Genomic DNA, 23255 nt, shown 5'->3' with positions numbered 1-23255 from the left:
CAATCTGAAACTGTTAAACTGTTTGAGTTTCCGAGCTCGAGTTGGGCAATCGTGTCATCATATGCCCTGATAATTGAATCGTATAAGCGGTTTGGGTCTTGGGGAGTGCCAACAATAAAGGCGATCCCGGTAGTTTAAACACGATGGATCAAGAGGGCTACCATGCTTGAGTGCAAGGAGACACATTGCTGAGAGCACAGTATCGTCGGTGTTTCAATGACATTGAGCATCCGTTGGGTGCCACTGACTTCCCCGTGTCCTGGTGCGTCTTGCGGCTTCACAGCAGACCCAGATCCTCCCCTTCGCGTCCGACCACGAATGCCAGATTGCGACGGCGTAAAGGAAGGACGTGTGCAAGGAGATGAGGAGTGGGAGCTCATCGATCGGTGTTACGTCTTCAGAGGGCCGGCATCCAGATCGCAGCGTCATCGAGATGGGAGGAAGGTTACGGGATCGCTTGCCTCGGTGCGGGAGGGGACGCACGGTTTGTGTGAATGGAGTCTGCTCCAGTATTCTCAGAATACTGAACTGAAGATGGATCGTCCAGGATGTAAAAGAAGACAAAGGCTTCTCCAGGGCATATATAGCCATAACGCACCCATGTAAGAGAAGAGCTGCAGTGGTGACTGCGGCAATGAGCCGTCTACAGCAGAAATCCAGTATCATCAGAGTCCTGACAAATCACATCCGGAGCAGGACGGATCTCTTTGGCCAGTCCTGTGGTCATCCCAGCCTGCCTGAGTTTGTGAGGTGCCTTATATTCAATCACAATCACAGAAATGTATTCATTACCCTCCTGTTGGTAGACACAGAATCGATCTGCTTGGCAACTCCTGTAGCTAGAGTAGGCTCCTTTCTCTTCTGACTTTTGCCTCTTAACTTTGGCTGATGATCTGGTTTCTGTCACACGGTCGGCGGACATTTGCCTAACCTCTTCACTCAGTAAATTCTTCTGTGAATGAGTCGGTCAGATTTATATGCTCTCAGAGGAGACTGAACCTCGCAACCCAAGTACCCTTTCTGAGACTCTCATTTTCAGTGATTCGGGCAAATATGGTGCAAACTTGATTTTCCAGTGTCGTTCGCAGTATCGAAGTTCCCATTCTGAGGTGATTGGCTTGATGAACCGGCAGACATACTCAAGCTGACGTTTCGATGGAAACAGCTTTCCAGTCCGAAATGATGAATTATCATTAATTCTCTTCCACACCATCATCTGCTCGTCAATGAACGTGTCCCATAATGTGAAGTGTGAAGGAGCCCTCTCCAATTAGCTGGCTCTGTTACAACACCATGGGTTATTCTTGCAGGATCTGTCACGATGCGGACTGAGAGCAAAAGCTCATGGCAGGGGTGGAGGAAGTGTGGCAATGTTGTAGGCTGCGAATTCGCTTCTGCTTCTTCATATCATCACTGCTCCTCCTAGCGAAGTTGTTTTTCCTTTTCACTTTCGCTTCAGCTCTTTCTCTTAGTCGTCTCACTCTTTCAAGTGATAGCTCTTGTTATCTGCTCTCCATTCTGGTGACTGGAAGCGCAATTCCCGCCTGTTCGCAGTGCAGTGATCGATTCCACGAGAATCCAGCCACAGCTTACCAAAGTATCTTGAGCTAGAGAAACTTGAAGTCCCATGATAGAAATTGGGATAGTTGCTCTGTAAAGGCACAACATCAGCATTTTGTTGGGAGGAATGGTGGACCTTGTGTGTTTCGCCAACCCAACAATTTTCACCACTCAATAATTTTATAAATTCCACCTAATTCTTCAACTTCAAATCTCATCATCATGGTTAATGAAGCTGCAATTCAGCTTGCAATTGAAGATTTAAGATCACAAGAATTTCCAAATTATAAGTAAACTTCTTTGAAATAAAAAATCAGTCTGATTATATTGATATAATAATATAAAAATAAGCAGATTTGTAAATCTAAAGCAACATTAAAATATTATTAAAAATTAATCAACTTATCAAAAAAAACACTTATTTAGTACATAAATTATTTAATAGATCATAGTCTTGCTTTTATATCTCAAATAATATAAAATTTAATAATTGAATTCATTAAAAAATCAGTTAAAAAATATTGAATAAATTAATTTTATTAATATTATAAAAAATTTTAAAAAGTACTTATTATATATAATTAATTAAAAGTGATAGATTGTAGATAATTTTAAATACTTTGAAGATTATTTTAAATAGATTGATTAGATATTTACTATCTTTTATCAAATTTATATATTATTTCTAAAATAATTTAATTTCTAATTAATTTATCTTATTATAACTGTTAGGGAGTAAATACAAGCTGCATAAGAAGAAAACTCTCTGCATTGCTAACTGCTATATAACAGAATATTAAACTTGATAGGATAAAAGAAGGTGCTAAGACCTGCTCAGATTATAATATGTTGAAGTGTAGACTTTCTATTATAAACTAGCATACCATACAATAGTATATAGTATTTCTGAAATAGGCTATCAATAATTCAGATATTCAACAGATTATAGTCCAGATAGCTTGTTTTTCTTTTTGAAGAGTCTTTTACTCTACTTTAATATTCTATTTCTTCTTCTTCTTTAATTTGAGTTATAAAATATCTCACAAAGATTGCATTGCTAAATTGCAGCAAGAATCTGATAAAAAATAACTGTTTTGAAAGCTTTGAACATGGAAAACAGATTGAATTAAGAGAAGGTAAACAAATGCCTTTAAGAATATAAGTTGCAGAATCATTGGATATCTCTGCAAGCAACAACATGAATAAAGACAAATACAAATATGATACATCTACCTCTGGGCCTAGGGGAGAAACTGATCAAAAAGATGAATAAATATGAATGAAAGCAATATGAATATGATGTGAATGATGATGAAATACATGAAAAGACAGGACAGACAGATAAAAAGACTTATATAAAGACTAGAGAAAAACTCAGATTTCTTATCAAATACTACTAAGAATCTCATCAAGAATAAAATTGATAAATTTTACAAAGATATAAAGATTAAGTTAGAAGAAAAGTATATAGTCATTCTTATTGAAGTCAATTATTTGAAATGAAAGAGCTTTATTCTTGCAGATACTCATTTGATTCAGACAAAAAATATTCTCAACAAATAATAAACAGGATTTTCTACCACAGTTTCTTTGAAAATTGAGCTTTGAAATAAGAAAAATGAACTTCTTTACACAAGAATCTTTCAATCTTTAAAAGCAACTATATGTAATTCTTTAGAATCACTAAATGAAGATTTTTATCTAGCAGCAACTATATGGAAGAATCTTGCTCAGTGTTACACTATATCTTATGCAGAAAAATGTCTTTAAATTATTAAGAAATTAAGAGATTTACAGCTTAAAAATAACAATTTTCACATCTATCTTGCAACTTTTTAAGATCTAAAGGCAAAACTTGTATCTCTAGGTGAAAATTAAGCTAAGAGTATTTATCATAATTTATTCATACTAGAATTGAGAAACTGACAATAGAAATTTATTAAAATAAAGCTAAATAATTTCTATACTATCAAGTAGAACTCTATTCAGAATCTAAATCTTGATGAATTGATGAATCAATTAACTACTCATGTCACTATCACTATAACTCATTTCAACTCATCCATCATGAATATCATCACTGAATGATTTGATGAATGTCAATGTCACTACTGTGAGAATACAGAGCATATGATCAAACATTGCTGATTCAAGAACACAAATCTCATAAGCACTAAATGATAGAAGTATAATAAGAAGCACATTAAGATATTGAAAAATAGAAATAAAAATAAAACTAAGAATAGATATAAGAGCAAAGATAGAAATACAAAGAATCTACTTGTAAGTCACTCAAGTTAAGCATTCTTTATAATAATTTCTTCAAATATTGAAGAACTTTTGAGAAGTCAGTTAGATTATGGGTAAAATAAGAAAAGAATTTGATGGATACAGCAATTGAAAGACAAGATAAATTGATAGAGAAGATGGATATGATATTTATTTGAGCAGGACAGTAGCTAGTCTGTATGATAGCTAGTCTGTACAGTAGTTAGTCCAAGGGGAGGTGTTGGAGCCTAGGCTTTCTATTATGGACTAGCGCACCGCACAATTGCATATACCAACATAATGACCTGCATGGTCACGGGATCACGTGATGAGGGTTAGGCCTAATCGGGCGCCGAGCTTAATCCGACGTCAAGTCTAATCGGGCGCCGGGCCTCAGTCGGGCTCAGTCGGGCGCTGAGCCTAACAATAACATAATTTTAAACTCTTAAATATTTAAAATTATAATGAAAAATAATTTCTTATTAAATTTGAATATACTATTAAGTATATTATTTTAATTAAATTTGTGAAAAATAAATATAATATAGTAATTTAAAAATTAAAAATTAAAAATTTAATATTTTAATTATAATTATATATATAAATGATTTGAAAAAAATTTAAATATTAATAAATATATTTTAGTATATTCTCAAATAGTTAAAATAATAATAACTACAATTTAAAATATTTAAAAAAAATATTTAATTTATATATAAAGAATAATTATTATGATTAATATTTATTTATATTAAATAATTATTTTTTATTAATATAAAATTTATAAATATTATAAATAAAAATTAAATAATATTTATAATACTTTTATTATATTTAATTTATTATTATAATTATTAAATATTAAAAATATATTTATATTATTTATAAAAATTTATAAAAGAGAATTAAATTCACTATTATATTAATAATTTAACTTTTTATATATTATTAAATATAATTTTTAAAGATTATTTTATATAATTTAGTATATAATATTTTTATTTATAAATATATAAAAAAATATTTAAAATTATAGAGATTTATTTACTTAATTTTAAATAAATATTTAAAATATTTATTAAATAGTTAATTATCTTTTCTAATATTATTTAATTTATTATATTTATTACTATTTATAAATTTTATAAAGCTGTTAAATAGATTTATATATAGCAATCATTATTAAATACTAATATTGAATAAATTATTTATATTAATAAAAAGTTTATTCTTAAAAATAAATTTTCATAAATGTGGTGTTCCGCCTCTATTCTTCTTCCTCTTCCTCTATTCTTCCGCCCCTTTCTATATTAGTATCTACTCTCTATTCGCCCCTTCCTAATCCACTCAGAGGCTCCAATCTTTCTTATATTTCCTATGCTATACAATTGCTCCTACCATATAGAGTGATTATAGTGTGTATATATAGCAGGGCATCCGCCTATCTTATTAGAAAAGAATCAAACATGATTTATCCTACTTATTTGATTGCTTGTACGCATCAATAAATTAAATTTAATAGTATAATTTAATCATTTCAAATAAAGCTACAACAAAATATGATAAATATATTAAACTATTTGATAAAGATAAACCTAGACAGATTCTATTCTTTTCATCTGATAAAATTATAGTAGTTCAGAAGTATAAGATTGAGCTAAAAAGTGAAAAATTTACAAAGACTATATGAAAGAACTTCAACTACAACAAATTATTCAATGAGATTAAATTTTTTTAAAAAAATGCTAAGTGCAAAGCAGCTTACAAGACAGTTTGAAAAACAGTTCAAAAGACTGCAGAGTCAACAAAGTATAAAATAACTAAATCAAAAGAATGAAAGATTATTAAAAAGATACTGAAGCAGTCACTTAAACATCAGTGCAAAGCAAATAGAGTCAAATTCAAATCTGCAAGATCTATACAGATTGTCTCATTAGAAAATACAGCAAATTCAGTATTAAAATCAGTATTCAGCACTTCTTTATTTCTCTTTTCTATAAAAAGCAAAGTCAGCTATTTCAGTCATGCTATTAAGTCAAATACTTGTTTATTTTCTTAATCATACTAATTTATATGTAATCTATGATACATTCATTTAGTCTTTAATAGCTAGTAGTAATTCAATTCATGATTGTTTCAAAATTTGCAATTCAGCATAGGGCAGCAGGTAGTGAAATTGTTGGGTGGCGGAAATTGTTGAGTGGCAGTCAACATTAGTTAACTAGAACGTAATCATGGTAGAAGTCTTACTAATTAAAAGTGCATGGCCAAATGTCATCTGTTACTGAGAACGCTTTGACCTGCGGAATCAACCCGAAATATGTCAATGTTTGTTTGTCGAGCTAGTAACTAGATAACAAACTGCCCCTTCTCTGATGAAATACGTAATTATCTGTAGCCGGTCTTGGGTCCAAGTGGTCAAATTCGGAAGGGACTATCTCGGGCAGATCAAAATATCGCTTGTGCAGGTCAAAAATGCTGTATTCCGATTGATTCTTCTTCTTCTTCTTCTTCTTCTTCTTCTTCTTCTGTCCCTTCCCTTTTCGGAAGGATAGAACTATGTTTTAATAAAGCCTGATGACCTAGGCCCAGAACGGCACTCTTACCGCAGGCTCTCGGTCGTGCTTTTACCAATTCAACACATATCCCCCAGCAGTTTGTTCTAAATATATATATACCATGCTTGACTTGTGCTTCAATCCTCTTGTTGGCTCCTCGGTCGCTCATGCCGCTGTGACCTCACCCTTGATGTGTTTCCACTTGCTTTTCCCATGCCGATATCGGACTAGCTATCCTTTATCCGCCTGGACTCGTATAACTCTTCGCCTATGTCGCATTCTCCTCCCCTTGTCTCTAACGAAGTCGCCTTTTGTTCCATAGGAAGTGCTAGGGCCGTATTCGGTAGCACACCCGTTACACCCACTGCACTTATTGAAATCTCGTGGGGCAATGATGCCTTCATTAGGCTGTTGGCAATCATTTTGTTCATGAAGAGTAGACAACATGAATTCACTCAGCGAAAGCTTCTTCCAATAGTCAGTAAATTGTGAATATTAACATTTCATAACTTGAAGTGCAGTTACTATATTTTATTTATAAAAATTTTAGATTAAATATAATAATAATAATAATAATAATAATAATAATAAATAATTTATATATATTAAATAATTGAAATAAAAAAATTATATTCAATTTTATATATTTTATAAAATTAAAAAATAAAAAATAAAATATGAAATAATAATATTAAAATTAATAATAAATTAAATTTATATAAATCATTTATTATAAAATTATTTAAATATTATATTATTTTGAAATAAAATCATATAAATATATATAATAAATTTTAGTTATAATTTAAATAATTATTATAATTATTAATTATATATATTTAAAAAAATATTATATTATTTTGAGATAGAATCATATAAATTAATAATTTAAATATAAAATATAAAATTTAATATTTAATATTTAACTTTATTTTTTTGAATTATAAAATATAATTATTATTTTTAAAAATAAATTATATTTAAATTATATTTTATATAAATCTTTTTTACTATATTAAAATTAATTTAATATAAAAAAATACTTAATAAAGTTTTTAATAAAATATAATATAAATATTTTTACTAGTAAAAAGAAGAATTATTTTAATAATTATTAAATTTATTTTTAAAACTATTATTTTTTATAATCAACTTTAATATTATTTAAATAAAATATTATAAATTGATAATAAAAATAATTAATAATTTTATTAATTAAATTAAAAATTATTATTTTAAGAAATTAAATAATTAATATTAATATTAATTATATTAAATATAAAAATTTTATATAATTAATTAATAATAATATAAAAGTTTAATTTATTAATTTAAATGCTATTATTATTAAATAATTATCAAATAAAAAATAAATAAAATAATAAAATATTATAAATATATTTAATAATATACTTATTATAATTAATTAATTTAAAATTTAAAATTTTTATAATAATAAATAATTTAAAGATAATAAATATAATATATTAATATATATAAATATTAATAAAAATATTTATTATTATTTTTAACTATTACAATATTAAATTATCAATTAAAATAAATTTATTAAATTTAAATAAAGAATTTTTTTACATAATATAATAATTAGTAATTTAAATTTCTAAAAAAGTTTTAATAATTAATATATTAATAATAAAGTTATATTATATATTTTTTAGTTAAATATTTAGAAAGTTTATATAAAATTACTATAGTATTATTTTTATTATTTTATCAAAATTTTTAAATCTTTATAAATTGTTATTAATTATAAAAAATTAAATTAAATTAAACTTGTCAATTAAAATTATAATAATTTGAAATTAAAAAATAATAATTTCTTTATAAAAAATTATCTATACAATTGTTTGAATTAAAGTTCAATAATTAATATAAAAGTTTTATAAAAACTCAAGTTGTATTTTGTTTTATTTTATTTGTTGAAAATATAATTATGTGAACTTAAACTTATATCTATAATTACAAGCTTTATAACACAGAAAATGTTTTTTAAATTCTAATATAATTTAGTTTTCAATGAAATCTTTATTGTTATTATTATTAGCAAGTGTAATTCGGGGTGGTTGCACCCCTATATTTCATTGAAGCAAGCATCTTGTATTCCACGCACATGTAACTACTTCCTCAGCCCAGTCCATTCGTGTCTGGGTGGGTGCGTAAAGAGGTACCTAATGACAGGAGTGGGGAAAAGAAGGACCCTCTGGGATTGGTGATGATCATCAAACCGCTGGAATAGTTGGCTTCGTCGACAGGCTGTGAGCCTCTCTGACTTCATACATCGTACTTAAAACCAGAGGAGAGGTTAGAAGGATGACCAAGAATTCATGATGAGAGCAACCAACCACCGAAAAACTTGACTGTTCGTTTCGCTCTAATTCGTCGAACAAGGAACCTCGGTTCTGTGGAACAGAGAAGTGGCTGAGAACCTTGACAACTAAAGTATTGCATGTACATGTACACGTACATCGCTGCACACGCATGTCCCTCTTTCGGATATCCTCAGCCTTTGGTCCCTTTTAGTTTCAGACTGCCTGTGTTTCATGAGAGCGGACCTGCAGAGGCACGTTGAATACTTCTGTATTCTAGAACCCTCTCTGAGGCTCACTCTGGCCCAATCTCACTGACGAAATGATCGGAGTTTCCAACTCAAGGTCCAAACTCGGGGTCAATTACACGATGAGTTCGGTAGAGGGTGGGAGAACGTGAGTAGAAAAGATTGTCGTATCATGGATTCCAGGTCGACGCAACAGAATATGCGTGAGAAAGCAAGAGGCTGACGCAAGCTTGCTTATCAACCTACAGAACCGAGCTTGCGAAACTCTGATTGCCATTGGGCGGGCGCATGGGAACTTATATTTGGTCTACTCCGCCCACAACACACCACACCATTGGATGCAGTCGGTCTGCCTGCCCGTAAACATGTCATTGCTGCCCGCTGCCTGCTGCACGGCAGAACAGGCGGAGTATCGAGCAAGAAACAGGATGTTGGGCAAGGATGCAAAAAGAACCAGTTAGTTATCGTTGTCGTCAAGTGACTCTTCGCTACCAATGGATCTGCTCGCGATGACGGCTCTGTTCTTCTGCCCGCCTGGTCAGGCCACGTAATCGGCCTTCCGACGTGAACCTGGTATTGAATGAAACGGATCGTCCGTCCTGGAGAGACTTTTCTCGCATCGGTTCAACTAGCTGGGTTTGAACAAAGTCCAGACCTTCTACTCTGTATCCGTCTCCGTCACCAAATCTACATGTAGCTGGAAGAAGTTAGTAGGGTTCCTGAATGCACAACGCGGTGGCTTGTCAGCAGCATAGCCGGGCCCTTTCCACAAACCCACAATAACCAGCTGTCTTCCGAAACGAAAGCCCACGAGAAGTGTGTTTGTGCTGGCTGGAAACCGATTGGACCGCAGGACAAACTGCAAACCCGCACTAGAATTCTGGTTGGTCGAAGCGCTGCCAGCTCCACATTTACCTCTCCCTTGTGCGAACCTGATTCGATCCTCATCCATCCGTCGTTTCAACGACGTCCAAAATACCAAATGTTGAGCAGCGGAACCTTCCGGTTGTCCCTGCTGTGTAGCGTATCAGCAACTGGGAATGGATTTTCCCATGAGTAATTCTGAAATCATGAATAATTCTCGCAGTTTTTCCAGCCATGTCGCTGAGAGAAGCTTTCTCTGGACTCAGGACAACACGTTTGAGAGGATAGAAATGCGAGTGGGCCTGTCTCAATTATCTTTTCAACGATCTTTCAATACTGACCAAGGTTTTAGACCTTCTTTAAACATTTGTCTTGTTGTCAGCTAATCATATCGCAAAAGATTAAATGAAACCCTCGGGAACAACAAAGTCCCTTGTCCATTGTCACAATACAAGTATCTACTTGGTTACGCGGCAATCGGTTCTGAAGGTGCCGAAGTTTAACCCATGAAACGACCTTCGACCGCCTCCAGTTTCTTGAAGATTTCCCGCCGTATTTCAAATGGCCGCCGACCAGCCATGTCCGTTGACGTATTTCACCACTTTCTCGGCCACACCACTTTCTTGGTCGCTATGTGTACCACGACTCTCCAATTTAGTATACGTACCTTGGCTTGAATAATCAATCCCATGCGATTATTTCCCCTCTGTTGCTATTATTGCATTGTGGACTCCCCAGGTGTGATATATAATCAATGTTATTAACATTTTCTGCTTGCGATCTTTTTAAAAACTGGGACTTCCAAGTTCCGTTTGTGAAAATTATCGTTGGTCTTTTGGACTCAACAGCTCCTTTGCAATCTCAGCGCTTGTGAGGTGACCCAATGCCATAATGAGGCGACGACTGTCAACTCTGGTCAATAGTGTAAGTCACTTTTTTTTTTTGTGCACTCATATACGTATATTCTATGCTGCACTGCTTCTGTACAGACTGAATCCTTGTACTAATATGTCGTGGAAAGCGAGCTTCAAGGAAGACTTGTGAGGATGCAGAGGACGATAGCCGGTATTATGATTTTGACAAAGCGGCTGTCAGTTCAAGGCCGCGCTCCCCTTTTATCGATCGACGACGACTATCCCCTCCGCTAGAAAGACAGTTGCAGCATGCGTGCCTCGTTCTATATCAGAAAATACAATTCCCAGAAAGGTGGGAAGATTTCAGCAAATGCACGAACCCTACGAATGATAGCCGTTCATGCTGCAAAATCTCTTCGTTTACCGTCCCAGATCATATAGCTGCGGATGTTGATGTTGTCCCTGCTTGTGATCAGGACAGGCTGTTGAACGAGAATGCAAAAACTGTTTCGAATATGAAAAACAGACATCGCATCGGCAAAAATGTTGATTCGGAATGGAAGCGAGATTCAACCCACGGACAGGCCATGCGGGCCCTCGAGCAATCATTTGCACCACGTCCTGTGTGTGGCAATGGCGCTTCAGCAACATTTCAGAATCAGTTCGGTGGTAGAGCAACTTGTGCGAATGATGCTGTTACCGGATCCCCAGAGCTTCGAAGCAGCTTAAGCCCACAATCACAAATGAGAAATCATAACGATTTCTCATTCGTACGCGGCATATCAATAAACGCCCCGACAATCGCGGAGCGTGCTCCCGATGAAGCCGGGCAGCACAGAGATATTGGAGAGTTGACTGGAATGCTAACGAAATCTACCAATCAAGAATTCCAGTCCCCAGTTTCCGCAACACTTTTGCGAAATATCTCTCACTCCTGGCAGCAGATATCGCAAAAATTTCAACTAGAACGATACGACACCATTTCAGTTTTCAAACTGGAAAAGTCTCTACTACAGGATGATCTGAAAGCCCGTTCAGCGGACCTGGCCAACCAGAAATACAATTCCGGCCTCATCCAAACCCCAATCCTTCTTGATGAATGTGAGACAGATTCATCCATCAACACACTTACCGATACGGAATCATGTAGCTCCCAATCCTCAAGCGGCATGGTAATAATTGACGAGAATGGCTTGGAGAAGGTGATGACGCTCGCTGAGGAAAAGCAACGCCGTTTGGCCCTTGAACGCGCAGTTATGGCGAAAATGTCTGGCGGCGGCCTTCTTGCTCCAATACCTAATAGGGACAAAGCTGTGGCCCCTCCACTCGAATCTGACAAATCCACCAACCTCACTAGCTTCGTTTAGAAGCAAAGCCCCCAAGCTTCAGTTGAAAATATTCCTCGGATGATGGTACTCCTAGTGAGTGAGCGAATCCGAATTACACAGAACAGGCAGGCGAAAAGCAACCCCCGGGCTTGAAGTTATCCACACTGGGCCTTGGGAGAAAGGAGTTTGTTGCAAAGTGGTAACGGTATTGCTGGCTTCGGTGCCGTAAGAGAGGCGAGGTAACCTGTTTTGAGAGTTGGGCTTTGTCGCATGTACTCAGAATGCACATACACCTCACACACTTTTTTTCACCTTCCTGTTCTGAACGAAATTCACGGTCAATTTTTCTTCCGCCTACGGATTTTAACGATATGTTTACATGTTTATAGATATGCTTCCCCCCAATCACACCCCCCCTTTATATAGTATCGCCGCCTTCATAATTTTATTCTTTTCATTCGAGAGCGGGTATACATCAAAATGAAAGTTTATTCCTCTTGTTTCGGCTTTCATGTTTTTACTACCAATTTTAACACCGTCTGGTATCCTTCATATCTCCTTCAGTAGTACCAAATCTTACTGTTCTTTCCTTTCTTTGTTGCTATATCACATATATTTGCTTGCCTTTATCCTCTGATAACATGCATGCTAATCTGGATTACAATCAATTCAACGCTCCTTAACGATCAGCATTCATCGCGGACTCGAAACATGCTGATTGCTAGTTAAAGAAAGTGTCTTATCTACTTAAGGTAGGGTACGTTGCTATTTTGGGGTATTCATTTAATGTTCTCATGATATATTCAATGCATATAGTTAAAAAAGAGTATGAAACGGCTCTCGAACCCCAATAATCCACAGTGTGCATTTGAGGTTGGTAACTTTCCCCACATCCATTGTTCCCGTTGAGAATGTGGCTGCCAGCCACCCCCAATGTTAGAAGTCAATCAACATCCAACACGAGTTGAATGTTTGCTGCTTGGCTGTAGCCATTGTGAAATGTGACCCTGTTGATACCAAGACACAACCTCTGATTTGCCACCGCTCTACTGCATGCTATTTTACGTCAACTACACCTTGCTTAAGCAGCAGCATAAAAAAATGACGAGGATGAAGAAGTAGAGAGAAGATATATTTTTAATTTTAACCGAAAGTACGGAAAAGATATGACATTTAGAGGGTTAATAAATAGACAAACTGGTTTTATGACCGTAAAAATGCTGCTGCATCCAGTTAATCAGGCAGGAAAGGGACAAGGAGAATCAACGCACGTAGGCCGGTGAAACGATGCTCAATCAAAACCCAACAACCCAAATCCAGCAGACATTCAATACAAGTTTCTGAATGAACTTCGTAAAACCCCGTTCTTATATCGCCCGATTTGGTGAAAGTAACATGTCTTGAGTGGAATTTGTCTCCCGAGGAACAACTGAAGAAGTCTCAAAAAGGGAGTAAAGGAAATAATAAAAAAGACCGGGAAATGCCGTCAAATGGTTTAAATAAGTGCATTCATTTCAAACACCGGAAAAGAAAAATAGACGCTCAATGTCCACGTCTAGGTCTCTTATTCTCACCTCCTATCCTGGAGGAACCGGCAGCGGAAGCCCCGTCATCCACGTTGCTACCTGCCAGTCTCCCACGCTTTCGGGACCAGGACCCTCCGCCTGTATTGCCACCTCCACTGGCACCTCCAGCGGCACCAGTATTGCCGCCACGCCCATTTCCCAGATCCCTGCGCTCTCGATCTCGGTCGCGGTCGCGATCACGCTCCCGATCCCTGCCCCGCTCACGATCTCGATTGCGATCCTCTTCTCGGCCCCCGCTACCCCATCTGCGATTTTCAGTTTCGTTCGATGCTAGAAGAGGAGGGGGTGGAGGGGGTGGAGGGGGTGGGGAGACGTCAGATTTCCCACGACTCTGACTTTCGTAGGTGCCCACGTCACGCTCTCGCTTGTCCCTTCGCCTGGTGGAGACTGGCTCCCTGTTTGCGCTCGAGTTCTGAGGGGGGCCTCGCGACGAGGATTCTCGTGAGCCACGGGCTTGTTCCCGGCTACTGATATCCGCAGCTCGACCACGATCGCGATCACGGTCACGGTCACGGTCACCTTCCCGGTGGCGTTCTCGATATTCGTCCCGCTTCGTGCTAGCTCTTGAAGCCTCCTCCTCGCCCCGACGACTGGTATCGCGTTCCCGCTCTCGATCTCGGTGTTCGCGATCTCTTTCTCTATCGCGTTCTCTTTCACGGTCTTTTTCACGATCTCTTTCGCGATCTGGGGTTCGAGTACCACTCGAGTGGCGCGGGGAACGTCGCGACTCTGCTGCTGCTTCCTCTATAATTTCGCTTCTCCGGCCAGCCCTGCCATGCGCCCGAGGCTCTTCCTGTGAAGGCACCACAGGTGGTGCTGAGGCATCTGAGCGGCTTGGGAATAGATCCGGTTTTTCTGAGCCTGAGGGAGGAGCTGTACCAGAATAATTGTCACCTTTCGATCCGACGGGAGTTTGAGGTCGAGTAGATTGAGGAGACGGTGCGTTCACTGAATTGCCACCAGTACGATTTGCCCCCCTTCCCCTTATTGATGTACCCATTCCAGATTTATCCGCTGGTGCGCCAAACTGCTGAAGCATGTTGTTTAGACCCGCGAACCGCTTATCTCCCCTGCTTCTTTCACCAGGAAATGGTACTCCGGGAGGGCCTCTTGTGGTCGGCGAAGGACCGGAAGGCGGATGTCCACCACTCCGTGGCCCAGATGGAGGCAAGGATGTTGGAGATGCTGTTGTCTGCGTTCCGTCGTCTCTGGGAGATTGAATCGCCTTCAGACGGTCAGGGTGAATACCAGATGTGTCGATTTTTTCCACGGGAGCAGGTGCGGAAGATGGCGCCGTCGCTAACTGCTGATCGTGCTGCGCAGGATTCCGCGCGAGAGGTCGATTTGATGGGCCGGTGGGTGGCTGGCGGTCAGTTGGCTGTGGTGGAATAGGAAGGGGCTGCGACAATGATGGATTTCTGCCACCTCGTTGGGTAGAAGTCTTCCTTGGTCCTGAAGGGATATCCTGAGGCCTGTCAAACGACTCTTGTGGGCGTAACGGGAATTTTGAATCTTGGTTTAACCGTCCATATGACGAATCTGTGGTTGACTGATATGTTGATCGAGAGTCTAGCGCATGACGATTATCGGCTGCTGAAGAATAATTGCCCCTGTCACCTTTGGGTCCTGTTGGTAGATCCTCAGATCGCGCTGGTGGTTGGGAATTGGTAGGTTTTCTCTCTTCACGTTCCTCTCGCCTATCGGACCTATTCTGGAGACGAGAATCATCTGCTTTTGGAGGGGTGGAGGGTCGGGAGCTACGATTTCTTCGATCATCTCTTTCGGGTCTAGGAAGTTCAAGTCGCTGGTGAATTCCAGTTTCTGTATGGGGCCGGGATGGATGGTCACGGTCATGAAGATCAGGCACATTAGCCGCCCGATATTGATGAACATCCCCTTCTCTGAAGGAACGGTCCGAGTCTTGTCGAACTTGGAAAGCATCTGCTTGAGAAATTCTTCCTCTACCCATCCTATCAGACCATTCCTGATCCCTAGGCGATGGTCGTGCATCCCTGTACCCGGGTCGTCCAAAATTATCTTCAAGGGGGCGAGAAGGAAATTCTCTATCTATCCGGTGACCATCAAGCCTATCCCTATCTCCAGGACGTTCGTTTGGTCGCCCGTGGCTACGGGAATCGATAGGGAGGGCATGTTCAAATGGTCTCTCACGATCCTGGCCACCGAACCGCCCAGAGCGGTCCGGATGTCGATTGTCTCGAGCATCTCTTCGTTCATCGGGCATATTGGGGGGTCTCATAGACATCCGTTCATCAGGGTGTCTGAAGGGGCGAGGAGGTTCTGGCCGATTTGGTAGGTTTGCCTGAGGGCGGACAGAAGCACTGTGTTGGGGAGGGTAACAGTCAACATCCGGGCGCTTTGGAATGCTTGGTACATGTGAAGATTCTGAAGGTGGTCGGCTAGCCACTCGTGATGGAGCTGGTGATGATGATCTGTGACCTGAAACAGGTGTTTGTGAATCTCCCAGAGTGGCTTGTGTGGTCGAAGGCTGCTGTGAAGAAGGTTGCGCAGGGGTCTGCGAATGGCCAGTTGCAGGCTCTGCAACCTTGGCTGGCTCCGTTTCTTGTAACACGGGGGTTTTGTTATTCTGTTCCACTTTGTCTAATTTACTCGTAGAAGCAGTTTCCACTGCGCTCGAAGTATCGGACACCTGCAGTGATTGGGCATCACCTCTCGCGGCTTTTGCTTTCATGGCTGCATTGTTCAACTTCCCTACCATTTTCGCATCTTCGATCTCGCCGTCTTCAACCTCTAATTTCCCAGGCCCATGTGGCCGTGCATCATTTACCCTAGGTATGATCAGAAAAAAGTCCATTCGGGGGGAGCTAGTTTGATCGACTCACGTAGTGGACGACCCAGAGGGTTTAAAGTCAGGAGCGGATGCATTCAGTGATTTGGGAGTAGTTGACTGAGGTTGCGGCGTGCGTGCTTTAGCCTTGTCACTCGGTAACGATTCATTCTTTGGAGGATTAGCCCCGTATTCCTCCACATTGCAGATAGGTAGACTCACAATCATGAAAGCCTGCGGAAGTAGCCATTTCTTCTCTCTTCTATTCAAATCTCCAATCAACGAGGCTGCAGGAATTTTAACATCATCACGAGGATCCATTGTCTTCAGGTTGTTCACGCAGGTATGCATGTCTCGGCCAATCCAATTAACCGCAGGGAAATGCTGAACAACTGCCTTCAATACGCTAATGGCGTTCCGGATATGCATATACTCGCCTCCTGAGAGGCAAGTCTTCAAGCAGGCACCAAAAATGCGATGCCACTTGTAGAAAATCCTGCGGAAATCTTCGTAATCTAAAAATGACTTTGGCTTTCCTTCTTGATCAACTGCCATGGCAAATCCTGGGAGATCCCTTTTCATTCCGTACGCTTCTTTCTCGTAGACGGCTTTATCGGCATGCCATCGGGTCAAGTCGCGAAGTACTTCGTTGAGGAAACGACCGAAATTATCAGCTTCCTTAGAAGTACTTTGGAAGATGATGGCTGTAAGCCGCTGTTCGCGAAACAGCTGATCAAGAAATCCTACTGTTCGGAAATTTGGCGTCCCAGATGAATGGAGATACTTGAGCATCTTGAAACTGTAGAAAGCGTCAATAGGCGAGAGAAGTAACCGGGGTAATAGACACTGTTCCATCACGGCAATGTTAAGAGCTTCATGTTTCCCTCTCAGTCCAACAAACCATCGGTCTTTTTCCTTCTGTAACCTTGCCCTATTTAATCCGTAACATCTCACATGTGCCTTGTTCTCTGCTAAAATTCGGTCATGAAGGTCATTAATGAGTTTTTTCTCCTTATCCTTTTTTAAGGTACCGGCTATGCTAACATCTGACCGATCTTGCGAAATGGCCTGGATTTTTTTCTTGAGCCGTTCAAGTTCTTCTTCGTAAGCACGCTGGGGAACATGAATGTCATAGAGCGATAGCTGCCAGAATGTCACAAAGAATGGCAGACCAACAACTTCCCATGAGCTTCGTGGCATCGCTGTCTTGATCTTATCCATCAGCCCTTCAAGTACAGGATGCCAAGGTACACTTTCCGGATCCGCTTTAGAGGTGCTTGATGTGATTGAAGCGTTCGTTTTCGCCTCACCCTGGTTATCGTTAGTACTAGATGTCGATTCTTCAGTAGAGATCGTCACATCTCCCGACGAATCCTCTTTTTCGACAGCTTCCCCATCGTCTGCCATCTCTAGATCACCATCAGGGCTCTTAGAGGCGGGAATGGTTTCGGTTTCTTGCTTCTTTGTCGCTTGCTCTCGTTTCTTCGTGTCAACTTCAGCAATCTGATGCGCAACGCTCGGGCGCGTAATCCAGAATGCGACTTCCGGCTGTAGTCCAAATTCGCCTATGAGACTTGCCACATCTGGCACGAAAGAGTCGAATTCTTCAACCGTGAAATTGCTTCGGAGAAGATCGATATATTGAGTGAGAACCCGATGTATCTCATCGAATATATTGCCAAGTAGTTTCAATTCCCCGTCAGCTTCTGATTCCTTGAATATACATGTAGCTCGTTCTTGCGCGACGGCTATCAGAAGCTGCCCGGCAAGCTTAGAATTCGCCAAAGATTTTATTAGGCGCCGGGAGGTTATCTTGGATTCGTGGCGTTTATCGAGAAGTTGTAACATGGTCTGCGATTGTAGAAGTGCACCACCCGCCATTGCCTGAATTTGGGAGTCGTTGAAATTTGTGTCAGTAACTATCCCAGCCATGGAGCTGATAAGCTGCTCTAGAATGACGAGATCGGTGGAGTTGTTGTGTCGAAGCTGTTCACCAACGTATTGAAGAACGGGAACAGGGTCCATGATGGTAGAATAGCGTTTAAATACCCTGCCAACAAAGGAAGCAAGGGCATTGAGCCATCTACTTGTTAGCAGACCCCCATCCTGAACTCGACTCCTCCCTTTCTGACCAAGAGAATTGATCAATGACCAGGTTAGAATATCATATCCCAAGTACGTGAAATATCGGGCACATTCCACAACTACTTCAATTAGGTTCTCATATGCTTCGATCTGGTTGATGGCGACGCTGATGACAATTCCCGGGTTAGCGAATGCTATTTTAGCCAAGTTTCTAGCCATCGGCTTAATGTTGGTTTTGCTTAATCTTTTAAGGGCGTCCTTCGTTTCTGCTCGTGCCTGATCGAAGGCCGATTTGATATCCGGCAACCGAGAAGTTTGTCCAGAATACCACTCAGCATAAATGGAATATCTCACATCTCGTGAGAAGTGGCTCAGCAGCTCAAATACCTCATTGACGACTCCAGGGTTTGCTCTCGTTAAGCTCAATGCGGGAACCAAAAGGCGCTTGCAAAGATCTCGCCATCGCATCTGATTTGATTCCGAAGGATCACTTTGTAGACTTTCGTTTCCAAGCCTAGCCAATTTCGTCAATAGGCCAGGGTCCTGCCCAATTTTGACACCTGAAAGATTTAAAAATGATCCACAGAGAGTGAATACATCATCCACAGTCTGGCAAACGGGAATATTATCTGTCCAATCGTCCCAGTAAAATCGATAATCAGTCCCATCGTTGGTATCTTCTTTATCTAGTAATGCCCACCGAAGGACGCGTCGAGGAGGTGGATCAGTCAATCGAATATTGCCCCTTGGAAGGCCCGCTTGGTCAGAACTGGTGATCTTCTTTTCAGTCTTGATGTCGCTCCTTGATGACAAGGGCCGCGAGGAGTCACACAGCTTGCTCAGAGAATGGTGTATAATACGGTGGATATATTCTGGAAGCTCGGGGTACGCATCCAATAGCCACGGGAATCGCCCAAGAATATAGAGGGACTCTGGAAGGGCGCCAATAGCGAGTAGACTCTTTAAGAGCAGCACTTTCTGATCTGCTGGCTCCGGCAATGATTCCTTTTTTTCATCAACTTTTGTTTGGGCTGTTTTGTCCACATCTTGGTCTTTGGCAGGAGTAGCCGCGCGGGTATCAGTCTCTCGGAGTCTAGACATCGGGACGGGTATTGTATCGTCACTCAAGGCACCAGCCATCATTAGCGCATTCATCGCCCCAGCACCAGGTCTAGCAGCTAGTTCTCTCTGCTCCTTCTCTTTCATTTTCTCCTCCTTTAGCTCGTCCATAAATTCATCCGGTCGCCAAAGGTGAGGATAGAGATCCCGTAGAGAGATAAACCCGACTTTTATGAGCAAAGCGGCTAGATATATGAGATTATCCGGTAGAATATCAGCCGGATTCCGAGCATCTGATGAATAAAATCGGAGTTTGAATCCCAGCAGTTGCGCCGCGACCCCGTTGCTCTTGGGTGGGAGGGTCCCAGATTGTTCAATCCATTTCAGAGTATCATTGTCTTCCTCTGGGGCGTTGATTTTAAGTTCCGATATTGATTTTAATTGTTTCGGTTCCAATGATTGGTTGCGGCCTATCTCGAAGTACGCGCGGATGCCAACCTCTCTAGCTCGATCCCAAAAAAGGCGATCCCGTTTTTCATTTGCACGAAGAGCTTCTTCCCGGTCCTCCTCTGTTGTCAACCAGCCGGCTGAACCGGGTAGGGCCCATTTAGGTAAACCAGGTTCGGAAATCCCGCCATAACGTCGCAGGAAAGATTCCTCCTTTGGCCACCATGAGCTAACACGCAGGAATTTGACGAAGAATCGATTCTTTTTGACAAGGACAGCCGCGAACACATCTAGCGTGACATCAAGGACTCTTCCGACGTCCATATCAAAAGCGCCTATCATAGCCTTCACTCGTTCGAAAGTATCTTCAACGACTTCGCCTGACGGGGGCTCATTGCTGCTAGTTGTAAACAATTCTGTCAGCAACTTGGAGTACCCTTCTGATTCCTCTCGTAGTAAGTTATAGTTCGACTGTCGATAAAGAAGGTTGGTTTGTTTGCGGATGCCCATGCGAGCGAAGGTGTCACGAATTAGACCAAGCGATTGAAGTAACGGAGTTTCAAGCTGTTGTCGCATAAGGGTAGGGGAGATTCCAGTCGAAAACACCAGGGTGCGGAGGCTGGAGTGAGAGGTGTTTGCGTCGGCTGTAACAGAAAGGGTATCAAGGAAAAGAGAGCGAACATCGAAGGTTTGTGAAGTGCCCGTTGATCCATCCACACTAGGCATGTCATCTGCAACATCTTCGCCTATAATTTCCTTCACGGAGGTCCCACCATCAACTGCAGATATCCGGCCATCAATAACGGACTGAATAATCTCCTGAAACACGGATGAGATCACTAAGGCGTCCTCCGCCTTCCGAGCACCGACCCCGATATCGATCACGGCTTTCCTCCCCGTTAAGGTCCACGCATCAACGCACTCCCGCGTAAGATACTCGTAGGAATAGAACATCACTTGAGGTTGAGATGAGGAAGTAGGTATTGGTGTCGACGGCATTCTGCTTGGCTGAGATAATTCGGGAGGGTCTCTTTGGGATATCATTGCTGATCTCAACGAGGGAGAGTTTTCTTTCTGATGGGAGTTGTGACCTTCGCTTGCCCTCCGCGCAGGCGTACCATTTCTATTGCCGCCTCTGCTTGTTCTTCTGCCTCCCCGATTACGATTATCGGTAGAATCTCGACTCTGACCGTTAAACTGATTCTGTTGATGCTGCTGGGCGAGATTGAGATTTCCGGGACGATGAGGAGACGGCCGCCAGCCATCATTTCCCGCATCTCCAGACCATGATCTGTCACCGCGTTTACGCTTCCCACCAGCTGCAGAAGGCATGGTGGATTTTTTGGGCGCGTTGTCGCTCAGGCAGATGAAGGTTGGCGTTTCCAGGGGCGACTCATGAGGAAGTCAAGTGTAGATGGTGGTAGAGCAAAAAGGATTTAGCGAGAATAAGGTCAGGTAGATGAGGAAGACGGAGAGGTGGAGAGGGCTACCAGTAGCCTATCCATATGAAACAGGCGTACTGGGCTTTCACGGTGAACTTCGTTTGTCTGGCGATGTTTGCTGGATCGACTCTCGGTCAGAGTGAAAGAATCCTCAAACGCACGGAGACTTCTGGATTTGGTTTAGCTACGGCGCGCTAAATTAAGGTCAATAGGGCCGCGCTTATGTAGCCAATAATACTGTCAAATAACCGCTCTGACACGATTTCGATTTTGACAAGGAGCGAACATAAACTACCCCGAACGCTATATCGAACTGCCTAACACCTAAATGGATGTAACCATATCTGTAGGTATGGATATGTATATGTTTATTCTTGAAAAATCCCACTCCTACACTCTTAGCGCGACTTCAACAACCACTGTGATAAGTTAAAAATATCTTGATGTTTAATGTGCTGCAACACATATGGCATCCAGTACACACAGCTATTTACTGCGCTCAAGATTCAGAGCCTTTGCCTCAAGGTCAACAATCTCTGGCAGTAATTCACGAGCAGCCGGGCGGTGCGGATTCCAGCCAAGCAATTTCCTTGCACGAATGGCATGAGCCCTTGAATTGGTTCCCCATGAAAATGGACCAGAGGAAAACAGTTCTTTAGCCTGTTTGCCATCCAGGATATCAACCTCCGGAGTTGGAATCAGGCCCTTCTCAAAGGCAATCTGGGCCATTGCTTTCTCCACATCACCCCAAACAAACGATCCGTTTTCGACAAAATAATACCCTTCTTTCCCCCATGTTGCCTTCCCACTTCCAGCAGCAGCGGCCTCGCCAAGAAGGAGGAACAGATCGCTCAGGTCGTGAACGTGGACTTCATGCCAGATATTCTCACCCTTGCCCACCTGGAGCCCCTTCCTTCTTTTCAGTACATATTTGGTCAGGTTATATATCTGGTTGCTTCGAGTATTGCCTGGGCCCCGCCCCGGTCCATAGATTGTAGGAGGGCAGACGATTGCCGTCTTGACTCTATCAGCAGCATTCTCTCCAACTCCAAGCACGATCTTGTCAACGTCTCGATGGAATGCTTCATCTGGAAGGGATGTCACTTCGCCAATGCCATCCCAGTCGTTGTATTCCTTTGTGCGGAGATCGCCAAAGGTCGAATTTCCTAAATCTTCGAAGGTGAGGATGCCAGTTCCTGAAGTGTGGATCCAGTAGCCTGGACGATCAGGTGTATGAGCAGCTATGCCCTTCGCGATTGCCTGCGAGGAGGCAACATGATCGCAGTCCGCAAAGTCTGTGTAATAAGGCAAGAGGTAATAAACACGTTAGCCAGCCACATCCAAACAGTACAAGATAAATATTATTTGGATGACAGGTCGGCCATACGATAGACTATATCTGCCTTCTTTGCCTCTTCCTCGAGAATCTCAGCAGTGTCCAAGTCCCCATAAACGAGCTTAGTGTTTGGGTATTTGCTAGTGACCAATTCCCCTTTTTGCTTATTGCGAACGAGGGCGGTGAACTCCCATTCTGGATGAGCCTGATTGATTTGGAAGAAAGCGTCTCCCCCGATGTATCCTGTAGCTCCAGTTCTGGGCTTTGTCAGTGCGCCTCTATACAATACTCAGACGTAGACCTGTAACTAACACAAATACTTTAGGCGAACCCATGGCTTTTCAACTGCGGGGAAATACTCTATCCAGTAGATACCGAGATCAAGGAGGGGTAAGTTAAGCTGAATTTTGGCCTAAATAATTGAGTCTATTTGAATTGGCAGACAATCTAAGCACTTTCAATAAGCAATATTTTAATGGAAGTG

The 23255-nt window shown here is 40.8% G+C and overlaps 6 protein-coding genes across 6 annotated transcripts; 2 read left to right on the top strand and 4 right to left on the bottom strand.

The window, feature by feature from the left end:
- Nucleotides 1-216: 216 nt before the first annotated feature.
- On the top strand, nt 217-606 carry PADG_11467 (uncharacterized protein; the record flags this gene model as incomplete). Its single annotated transcript, XM_010760633.1, has 1 exon — nt 217-606. One exon carries the CDS (start codon nt 217-219, stop codon nt 604-606), a length of 390 nt encoding a protein of 129 aa, XP_010758935.1.
- A 37-nt stretch (nt 607-643) lies between these two features.
- PADG_02662 (uncharacterized protein) lies at nt 644-1213 on the bottom strand (the record flags this gene model as incomplete). The annotated part of the gene is made up of 2 exons (XM_010759773.1): nt 644-952; nt 1016-1213. 2 exons carry the CDS (start codon nt 1211-1213, stop codon nt 644-646), a joined length of 507 nt encoding a protein of 168 aa, XP_010758075.1.
- An 8239-nt stretch (nt 1214-9452) lies between these two features.
- Nucleotides 9453-10519, bottom strand: PADG_02661 (uncharacterized protein; the record flags this gene model as incomplete). Its single annotated transcript, XM_010759772.1, has 3 exons — nt 9453-9661; nt 9739-9979; nt 10496-10519. 3 exons carry the CDS (start codon nt 10517-10519, stop codon nt 9453-9455), a joined length of 474 nt encoding a protein of 157 aa, XP_010758074.1.
- A 200-nt stretch (nt 10520-10719) lies between these two features.
- Nucleotides 10720-12049, top strand: PADG_02660 (uncharacterized protein; the record flags this gene model as incomplete). The annotated part of the gene is made up of 2 exons (XM_010760254.1): nt 10720-10752; nt 10850-12049. 2 exons carry the CDS (start codon nt 10720-10722, stop codon nt 12047-12049), a joined length of 1233 nt encoding a protein of 410 aa, XP_010758556.1.
- A 1503-nt stretch (nt 12050-13552) lies between these two features.
- Nucleotides 13553-21325, bottom strand: PADG_02659 (uncharacterized protein; the record flags this gene model as incomplete). Its single annotated transcript, XM_010760253.1, has 2 exons — nt 13553-16403; nt 16458-21325. The coding sequence occupies 2 exons, from the start codon at nt 21323-21325 to the stop codon at nt 13553-13555; spliced, it is 7719 nt and encodes a 2572-aa protein (XP_010758555.1).
- A 596-nt stretch (nt 21326-21921) lies between these two features.
- Nucleotides 21922-23106, bottom strand: PADG_02658 (uncharacterized protein; the record flags this gene model as incomplete). The annotated part of the gene is made up of 3 exons (XM_010759771.1): nt 21922-22730; nt 22823-23049; nt 23084-23106. 3 exons carry the CDS (start codon nt 23104-23106, stop codon nt 21922-21924), a joined length of 1059 nt encoding a protein of 352 aa, XP_010758073.1.
- Nucleotides 23107-23255: the final 149 nt, after the last annotated feature.

This window comes from Paracoccidioides brasiliensis, assembly GCF_000150735.1.
Source record: "Paracoccidioides brasiliensis Pb18 unplaced genomic scaffold supercont2.3, whole genome shotgun sequence".
Classification (NCBI taxonomy): Eukaryota; Fungi; Ascomycota; class Eurotiomycetes; order Onygenales; family Ajellomycetaceae; genus Paracoccidioides; species Paracoccidioides brasiliensis.
Note: the sequence above shows the minus strand (reverse complement) of the source record. Positions and strands in the feature narration are given on the sequence as shown.